Source organism: Aythya fuligula, unplaced genomic scaffold (genome assembly GCF_009819795.1).
Source record: "Aythya fuligula isolate bAytFul2 unplaced genomic scaffold, bAytFul2.pri scaffold_60_arrow_ctg1, whole genome shotgun sequence".
In the NCBI taxonomy this organism is placed as follows: Eukaryota; Metazoa; Chordata; class Aves; order Anseriformes; family Anatidae; genus Aythya; species Aythya fuligula.
Window position 1 is genome coordinate 26604 of NW_022473995.1, and position 9771 is coordinate 36374.

The following is a 9771-nucleotide window of genomic DNA, read 5'->3' on the forward strand; positions in this document are numbered from 1 at the left end:
CAAGGCCGTCACCGTGTTTCATCCCTGCTCCTGTCTCCCCAGTGCAGGACAATTTCAGTCACCTTCCTCATCCTCAGGGTCTTCCTAAGCCAACACTCACAGACTGGTTGAAGTTTGAAGGGTCCTCTGGAGGTCATCTTGTCCACCCCCCTGCATGGAACAAGAGCAAGGGATCTTGCTCCTCTTGCTCCTCTTGTCACCTATCACGAGGAAGATGTCCAAGGCAGGAGAGAGTAGATAAAAGCCACCTTCTGTCCCCCAACCTAAGGTATTGATGAGGTAGACTATGGTTCGTGGGGCAAAGAGAGTGCCCAAAGGAAGGACTGAGAGCATGTAGGGAGAAATGTCATCTAAAAACATGATGACAACACAGAAAAACACAGAATTAGGGTGTAGTTCCCTCACGATTCTCGGATGTGGTTCGTGGCTTCCATTTATTTCTGCAGCACTTCCTCTTCCTCCCCCCGTGAGCCCCAGGCTCAAGTCAGACAGATGGAGAGAGCAGCACGGAGCAACCAGACAGCGCGTCCCGCTCCCGGGCAGCCCAGCTCAGAGCCCTCAGCACCCCCTGGACCGTGCTGACATGATTGCCCACCGCCTCGTGATCTTCCTCAGTGAGTCCCCATGTGTCCACTTTGCCTTCTCTTCTCTTCTCTTCTCTTCTCTTCTCTTCTCTTCTCTTCTCTTCTCTTCTCTTCTCTTCTCTTCTCTTCTCTTCTCTTCTCTTCTCTTCTCTTCTCTTCTCTTCTCTTCTCTTCTCTTCTCTTCTCTTCTCTTCTCTTCTCTTCTCTTCTCTTCTCTTCTCTTCTCTTCTCTTCTCTTCTCTTCTCTTCTCTTCTCTTCTCTTCTCTTCTCTTCTCTTCTCTCTCCTTCCTCCTTTTCTCTCTTTTATTCACCTCACTTTTCTTTTCCCTTTCTTTTGCCTCTAGACCTTCTTCTCCTTTATATCCTTTCCAGCTTCTTACATGTTCTGCTCTCATCTTTTATTTTTTCCTCTTTTCTGACTTTCAATCCAATCTTGTTTCCTTTCTTTCACCTCCCTCTATATACCAGTCTTCCTTCCCTTCCCTTCCCTTCCCTTCCCTTCCCTTCCCTTCCCTTCCCTTCCCTTCCCTTCCCTTCCCTTCCCTTCCCTTCCCTTCCCTTCCCTTCCCTTCCCTTCCCTTCCCTTCCCTTCCCTTCCCTTCCCTTCCCTTCCCTTCCCTTCCCTTCCCTTCCCTTCCCTTCCCTTCCCTTCCCTTCCCTTCCCTTCCCCTATTAGATGTCCCCACCATGTAATTCCCATTCCTCACTTTGCTCTCACACTCAGACCTTCTCCCCTCTTCTCTTCCAGCCACCGTGCATCTCGTGCCCTGCCAGATGGTCTCCGAGGAAGGTAACTCCTCTGGGGTCTCCTTAAACAGGGGCTGAGCTGCTGGGGGCACGGCTGGATTTGGGGTCCCACAGGTGTGACGTTCTGGGGGACCCTCAGCCTCATTCCCCCTCCCCATAAGAGCCCAGTGGTGAAATTGGGCGCTGGGGCTTTTTCTTTATCTCACTTTGTTGAAGTCCTGTCTCGTGTCAGCACCCTGGTGATGAGTGGAAACCCCTCGATATCCAACCCCTTCCCGGCCCTCTCCTTCCCACACCTGCTCCTCCCAGTTTGGGTGTGGGACGATGGTATTTTTGTAGGGTTTGGTGGAGACCAAACGCGTTTTCCCAATGACTGCTGTGGAGGAGCATCAGCGACGGGTTTTACCCTTCTTCTTTAGTCTTTTTGACCCCCCTTCCCCATTTCCTATTTTCATAAATGACCAAGTTGCAGAAAAAAAAATAATAATTTGCTTGAAAGGACATGAAGGACATTTTGGCTGGCATGACAAAGCTGCCCAGGGTGTGGGAAGGGTTTTTGTAGTCTCCTTTCTTTCATCACTTCCCTCAGCGGGACGCAACCTTGTGCTGAGTCACAAGGAGATAAAATGAGTCATAGCCCAGAGACATTTCTGCTTTATGAGGTCCCCTCTGTGCTTTTTTGTATTCCTTGAAATGAAAGCCAGTTTCTTTTATTTGCGTGGAGTTAGTCCCTCCTGCCTCTGCTCCTCGCACCTCACCTCTGTCCCCCCTGCCTGTTTCCCTCTCTATCCACCAGCCGCAGTCCCTGCCCCGACCCTCTGGGTGCTGCAGGGACAGAAGGAATATTTCTTCGGAGATGTTGTCACGCTGGTGTGCACCACTCCCCGCAACATCACTGGGAAGCTGATGTACCAAATTTTTGGCGACGGTGGCTGGGCAATTTCAGGATTTAGCTCGACGAATAACTACACGGTTGACTTCGTCCTCTCCCGAATGCAACACAGGGGGCCACATTTCTGCAGCTATTCCATCGGGCGAGGTCCGAAGCAGCTCACATCCCCAACCAGTGAAGCACTGGTGATCAAGATTGGAGGTGAGCTGTGTGATTTCTTTATCTTGCTCTCTGCTTTATCCCTCCTCTCTGAGAACTGTTCAGATGCCCAAACGTGGGGATCAGCTATAGCTCCTCACCTGGAAGTCTCCCAGTAGGACTGGTGGGCTTTGTGGTTTAACCCAGCCCATCTCACAAATCAGTAGGATGTCTGGGTGGAGGATTTATCTTTCTGGGACCAGAATGGTCTGGAAGGTGGCTGCCACTGGCGCTCTTCTCATGTCGTGGCAGGAAGCCCACAGTCCCAAGCTTTGCTGCATGCAGTGGAAAGGCAAACAACTGGAGATCCGTTTGTGCTGTCCTTATTGCTATGTCTCCATTTATTCCTCCCCTTTTACGTCTCCATTTATTCCTCCCCTTTTCTCAGACCACCTTCCCCAGCCCCTGCTGATGGTGGAGTCCCCACAGGGAGAGGTGATGGCAGGAGATCTCCTAAGCATCATCTGTAAGGCCCCGGGAAATGTCACCATACGGAGGTTTCACTTCTACAGGGATGGCCAAGAGGTCCTCCCTGTGGCAGAAGGCTCCGAGGACAATGCAACAGATCATGGGGGCAGTTTAAGGACTTCCATGGTCCTGCAATTCCCACGTGCTGGTCCCCAACACAGTGGAAACTTTACCTGCAAGTATGAGGAAAAAAAGCCTGAGAGGTGGATCCCCTCCTTCACAAGCCAAGCCGTGTCTATCAGTGTAAATCCCCAAAAAAAAGGTGAGCTGGACATCCATCCACTCACCTAATGATCTGTCAGTGCATCCAGCACCAACCCCATCCATCCATCCATCCATCCATCCATCCATCCATCCATCCATCCATCCATCCAGTTACCAACCCATTAAACCATCCCTCTCTCCATCTGTCCATCCGTCTGTCCCTCCCTCTCTCCACTTTTCCCTGAAACTATTCAATTTCCGTCCCTGTACATTCCTCTCCAAACTAGCTGATTCCTGCACCAGGCAGCTGCTCTATCCATCCGAACACCATCCTTCCATCTATGACGTAGCCCCCCCAGCCTTTCACCCACCTCTCCCTCCCTCTCAGCCCTTCCATCACCCCAACCACTCCGGACAAGTATCAAGCATCCCTCTGTCCACCCTTATGGCTCAGCAGCCTCTCCTTGGCCTCCTGAGCCATCGTTCTGAATTTTCTCAGTGCCTCCTGCAGAGCCAAGCAAGCGGGGAGAGTCTTTGGGTGTTTGGCACTCAGGACCTGAGCAGAATGCCTGGAGAAGGAGGGGTGGGGAAAGGGAAAGAGAGAATGTGGCAGAACGATGCTCACATCCTCCCTGAGCATGCATGAACTGTGTCTACATCTCCTAACCTGTCCCTCCCTCTTGCAGGCAAGAGCTGCTTCCTTCTTCTACGGCTCCTGGTTGTGGGTGGCTGCTTCCTCACCATCAACAGCCTCATCCTCCTCTTCTTCTGGGCCCGGGGGAGAAGCAAAGGTACACCCTGAGCTGAGAGGGGAATTGCCCCACTTTCGGGCTCCCCACCACCCACCTCACTCCTTCCCACAGATGCTTCGTTTCTGTATGGAGCCAGCCCTGCTGGGATCTCCCAGCTGGACGCCAGATCCCCATACACCCTTCAGGAGGATAATAAGTACGAGGAACACTAATGAGAGGAAGATGCTGTGGGCGATTCCACCCCCTAAAGACTGCTCCCTGCTGAAGACATCCCAAAAGACTGGTGTGCAGCCAAACGAGTGCTCAGCTGTGGGAAAAGAAAGCAAGAATCGGTTCCTGGGAGGACGGAAGAAGTAGAAAAGGGTCTTTTCACGTGGTAAAGGGGAGGGAGGAGACACCGACGTTGTTGGGAAGGGTGGTTGTGAAAGAGAAAATGAAGGAAGGCCAGAAATAAAAATGGAAATTGTGAGAAAAAAAAAAAAAAAGTGATAAAGGGTGAGAAAATAAATGGAGAGAAAAAATAAAATGGAGTGAAAAAATGAAAGCATGGACAGAGGCTGAGACAGAGTGAGAGAGGGATGGGGAAGAAAAGGGATGCCAGGAGCATCCAGGAGGGCATGACAGTGGGAAGAGCAGGTTGGAGAGGCAAAGGAGAAGAAAAAAGGTGGAACGAGAGTCCCCAAAGCAGTACGAGCCCTTGTGTGTGTCATTAACTGGATGGCCACCACTGTCACCTCACCTGGGTTGTCCCGGTGTGTTAGGGCATCCAGAGAGGGGTGGGAGAGCTGCTGCAGGTGGGGTGGGTGACTGGGGGCTCTGGTGTTTGGGATTTTGGAGGGGAATGTCCCATATCCCATATATGTGGGAGCTGTGGGGCTGCATATAGGAGGATGCTGGAAATGCAGAGACTGGGAACATGAAAATGTGGGGGTGGCATTTGAGCCCCTGGGGGTGGCGTACGGGGAACCGGGGGGATATTGGGGTGGGGCGTTAAGGAGTGAATGGTGGATATTTGGGGCATGTGCGGGGCTATGGGATGTGGCCAACACTGGATATAAGGGGAATGCAGGGATGTGGGGAAGCTGCGTGATCAATATGGGAACCTGAGCTGATGGGGGCGGGCTGGGAAATCTGGATATGGATGGCAGGAAGGACGGGGGGCTTCGGGGAGCAGGCTGCTGGGGAGGGATATGGGGGCAGGAAGGAGACGGGGACCCTGCTGGTGGAATGCAGAGCGATTTTGGGGCTGTGTGAGGCTGTGGGATATGAGAATGGAGAAACCACTCTCTCCTGTCCTCTGCAGCCTTATCTCCACCTCGCAGCCTTCCTTCCCCTCCAGCCTTTTTTTGCCGTGCCTTCAGCCCTCGGCAGCCAGCAGTGGATGAGGAAGCATCGATAGAGGGGAGGGAGCGTGCTGCCCGTAACCCATGGGTTTTGTGCATTTGTCCCAAACCCATCGCTTGGCTTTGGCAATTTCTCTCCTCCTTCCCTCCCTTTCTCCCTCTTGGGAAGATGGAAAGGGAGAATCAAGAGCCTGACCCGAGGCTACGGAGCAGAGGGCTTCCCATGTCTCTCGAACCCCTGAACCTCTGGGCAGGGACTGGGGGAGCAGAGTCCCACATGCTGGGACCACCCGATGAAACTGAACAGGTTCAGCTCCATGGGGACTGATGAGAAGTGGCTGATGGAGTCGCCAAGCCTCTCTCCATCGTATTTGAAAAGTCCTGGCAGTCGGATGAGTCCCTGGTGACTGGAAAAAAAAAAAAAAGGAGACATCACTCCTTTTTTTAAAAAGGGTAGAAAGGAGGACCTAGGGAACTACAGACAGGTGAGCCTCACCTCTGTGCCCAGCAAGATCATGGAAAATCCTCCTGGAAGCAATGTCAAGGCACATGCAGGACAAAGAGGTGATCCAAGACAGCCAGCACAGTTTCACCAAGGGCAAATTGTGCCTGCATCATTTGAGAAAGGAAAACTGACCGGTGTCATCTGCCTGGACTTCTGCAAGGCCTTTGACACGGTCCCATGTGGCATCCTGGTCTCCTAATTGGAGAGAGACGGATTTGAAGGGTGGTGCATTCGGTGGGTAAGGAGTTGGCTTGAAGGTCGCACCCAGAGAGTGGTGGTCAGTGGATCTATGTCCAAGAGGAGGCCAGAGATGAGTGGTGTCCCTCAGGGGTCTGTCTTGGGACTGGTTCTGTTTAATCACTTTATTGACAACACAGACAGCGAGATCGAGTGCACCCTCAGCAAGTCTGAAGACCAGAAGGAAGGGATGACACCCAAAGGGCCCTGGACAAGCTGGAGATTTGGGCCCACGTGAACCTAATGGGGTTCAACAAGGCCAAGTGCAAGGTGCTGCACCTGGGGTGGGGCAATCCCAGACGTGAGCACAGACTGGGAGAAGGACTCATGGAGAGCAGCCCCGTGGAGAAGGACTTGGGGGTTCTGGTGGGTGAAAAGCTCGACGTGAGCCAGCAGCGAGTGCTCAAAGTGCAGAGGTCCAGGCTTCCTTTGCTCCACCCCATAAGTGCTTTCTCCTAATTACCCAGCGCTAACTACAACTAATTAGGAGGGAGGAGGCTTCCCTTAAACTCCATTGGGTGTTGGGGCACTGTTTGGGGGCTGCTTGCAGGCTGGGGGCCCTTCCCCAAATTTCTTCCAGCCCTCCCTAACCCTTCTGTCTGTCCCTGCATGCCCTTCCTCTGCCTGCCCCCAGATCCTCTGCCCACCCCACAAAGACCCCTCCTTTCTCCTTTTGTCTGGGGAATCCCCAACAGGGCTAGGGGAGAGAATCGTATGGGCAAAAAATAACCTTTTTATTTTTTTAGATAAACTCACGGGTTGTATAAAGACCGTTTAATAAGTGAAGCAAAGCTGTGCACGCAAGCAAAGCCACCTAATTTTGTTCGTTCTCTGCTTCTAATGGTAGACAGATGTCCAGCCACTCCTTGGGAAGCTTGGGTGCTCTCTTCACATTTCTACAATCTCTGGGGTTTTACAGCTACATCTTAGGGACGCGGTTTGGAGGTAGACTTGGCATGGCTAGGTTAACGATTTGACTTGATCTTGGAGGTCTTTTCCAACCCAAATGATTCTATGATTTCTATCATTCTATGATTTCTATCATTCTATGATTTTTATGATTCTACAATTCTATTTCTATGATTCTGGTATTTCTACATTTCTATGATTTCTACGATTTTTTGATTCCTTCATTCTATGACGATCTCCAAGCACAGCAGTATTTACGCCTGCCCCTGCCACCCACATCCTTGTCTCCCCTTGCCTGCCTGCAGAAGCCTTGTGAGGGCATGCAGCAGGTTGTTGGTGCCAGTGTCACTGCATGCAGCAGCTGGCCCTGGCCGTGTCACCAAAGTGTCACAGTGGTGAAAAGAGGCTGTACGACGGGGCCTGCAAAACAAGAGCGTGAGCATCCAGCAGGGATGAGCTCCCACGTAACCGATGCCAACAAGGAGTAACTTGCTAGCAGTAGGAAGACCAAGACAGGCTCCTGGGAGCAGGACTATCAGATCACATCTCCACGATGCCTGTAGTCACATAAAGAAGAAAGCAGGGATTCACTTGTCCTCAAGGTGGCCATCTGGTGTTTGAGAAGGGAACTCCTCAACAGCCTCCAAGAGGTTGCCAGCCCTCATAATTAATTTACAGCCTGCAGCTACCTGCACATGGGTGGGACCTCAGCTGGTGCCTCTGAATCTCCTGGTGCTGGTGGCTCATCAGCATCTTGCTCCTGCCCTCCAGTTCTGTGAATTGGAGGTGCCCATGCTGTGCACGCCTGAACTGAGACAAGAGGAATCCCTCCTGGGGGGTTGTGGGGTACATAGGATGGCACTGAGTCCCCTTCCAACCCCAGGACTACAAAGCCAGGGTGAGATGCCTCTACTGACTCAGCTGAATCCCTTCCCTCCCTGTCACCGTCTGGGTGTCCTGTCTGTGGTGATGGCTTCAAGGATGCAAGAGGAGCAGAGCAAGCGATGCCTTGGGCTGAGCCTCTGCTGCTGAGCTGGGCTGGGCTCCTGGGACACAGGGAGCTTATGGCGAGAGAGCAGAGCTGCAGGGAGACAGCCCTGCCCAGGAGCCGCTCAGTAACGGGGCTGTACCAAGAAGTTATCAGTGTGAATTAGGAATTATTCCCTGGACCGGTTTGTATCACCTGTAATCTGGCAAGTTGAAGTCACCCACCAAGCTATGGTGGGGCTGGGACTCCCCCAGCAATAAAGATGTCTTTGCTCATCTATTACTGTTGTCTTTGCAACCGGCAGGCATAGGGGGACATGCTTCTCCAAAGACTTGCAGCCTCCTTGCCTCTCTCCAGTGTAATCCAGTTTCAGAGCGCATCCTTTCGGCACAACCAGCCCCAGCATCCCCACCCCATGCTGGTATTGGCAACTCCAGCACCAGCAGCCCCCAGCCCACCACGAGCACCCCAAATCTGTCGCCTCTTCTCTCGGCCAAACAAACCAAGAGACTTCAGCTGCTCCTCACATCTCTTGCCCACCAGACCCTTCACCACCCTCAGCAACCTCTTCTGGACATTCAACAATAATCTTATGGCCTTCAGGACATAAAATCTGTAATTTCAGCTTCAGTCCTTAAAGAGTGAATGAGTTGCCCTGTGAGTACAATGGAGTAAGCCCTTAAGACCAGTCAAAAGATTTCTTCCAAACTGTGCTAGCATTTTCCCTTTCGAGGATTTCCATCTCTAGTCTTAATCGCTGAGCTCCCTTCTTTCCGAATTATAACTAAACTTTTAAAGGATTTACTGCTGCTTTTTTATATGACAGAATTTGTCTGAAGAGTGGAACCCTTGCTGAGCTATCATGGAATCGCTTAGGTTGGAGAAGATCTCCAAGATCATCAGGTCCAACCATTAACCGTGCACCCATTAATCCTTAACTAGGAGCCTTCTCTCCTTCGGCTTCTGGCCCCAGACAAATCTGAGGGAGGACGAAGCTGAGGCCTGTACATGGAAAGGACACAAGGTGAGGTTTGGGTGTCCCCGAGAAGACAGAGCTTCAACACCCCCAGAGGGGACTCCGGAGCGCGAGCCGAGCTCTCAGCACTCTCTCCCACAGCCTACTGTCATGCTGCTCCGCAAAGGAGCCCCACGGGAGGAGAGGGCCACCCTCAAGTGAGGTTTTGCAAATGAGGATCTCTTCCCTCTGGTGCTGGCAGCGCCTCGGGTCTCCCCTCTGGTTGCAGTCCCTCATGCCAGCATGTGGCAATCCCAGCCCTGACTGCCAAGAGCTGGGTACATCTCCGTGTGCCCCTAGAGGAGAGCTGAGCCGTGGGAGCGTTGGCATGGGGCACCCTGGCCCAAATCGGCCATCCGGGCAGTGTCAGGACCTGCCTGTGAGGAGGGCTGGCTGTGGGGAGGATCAGGATCAGGAAGGGTCCGGGCCTGTGTGTGGCTGTGGCACAGCCACTTTGAACAGGGGGGGTCTCGGCTGAGCGCTGTGCAGGGTCAGTGGCGCGCTCACAGCCCTCCTGTCTGCTCCTGCTGTGCTGCTCCCCAGCTCCCTTCCCCTGCGTTCCCTGCATGGCGGGCACAGTCTGGCTGACCCCCAGCACCGAGGACCCTCAGGGGTACTTCTCCATCCAAGTCCTGCTGCGTGTTCCCTGGGTATTGCTGTACAGAAGAGCCGGAGTGCTGGGCTGTATAATCCGATATTTAATGAGGGTGCACCCTGGGGCTCAGTAATTGCCCCAGGCTGCACCCCGGGGGGGCGTCCCCCAGCCCTTGAAGGAGGGTGGGGGGGGTCGTGGGGGCGGTGCCCGTGTCCTTGAGGACTGGGGGGCGCTGGGCCGGTCTCGTGCCTTCCACTGTATTTGTGCCGGGCGTGGGGGCCGCGGGGGCTGCGGGGGCCGCAGAGGCCGGGCTGGTGGCAGGCGCGCCGGGCT

General features: G+C 53.2%; 1 protein-coding gene across 2 annotated transcripts; it reads left to right on the plus strand.

Moving 5' to 3' along the window:
• Positions 1 to 528: 528 nt before the first annotated feature.
• Positions 529 to 4308, plus strand: LOC116501653. 2 transcript variants are annotated; one of them, XM_032207243.1, is made up of 6 exons: positions 529 to 614; positions 1334 to 1375; positions 2129 to 2425; positions 2811 to 3152; positions 3781 to 3885; positions 3958 to 4308. In XM_032207243.1, the coding sequence occupies exons 1-6, from the start codon at positions 584 to 586 to the stop codon at positions 4056 to 4058; spliced, it is 918 nt and encodes a 305-aa protein (XP_032063134.1). In that variant the 5' UTR covers positions 529 to 583; the 3' UTR covers positions 4059 to 4308. The 2 variants fall into 2 exon arrangements, with proteins under 2 accessions (XP_032063134.1, XP_032063135.1); XM_032207244.1 differs by lacking the exon at positions 2811 to 3152.
• The last annotated feature ends 5463 nt before the right edge of the window (positions 4309 to 9771 follow it).

Excerpts from the sequence above, each read along its gene's own strand:
- LOC116501653 (XM_032207243.1), top strand. The coding sequence starts at position 584 with ATGATTGCCCACCGCCTCGTGATCTTCCTCA. Across the intron at positions 1,376-2,128 it reads CCAGATGGTCTCCGAGGAAG|CCGCAGTCCCTGCCCCGACC; the intron begins GTAACTCCTCTG and ends TCTATCCACCAG. Across the intron at positions 3,886-3,957 it reads GGCCCGGGGGAGAAGCAAAG|ATGCTTCGTTTCTGTATGGA; the intron begins GTACACCCTGAG and ends TCCTTCCCACAG.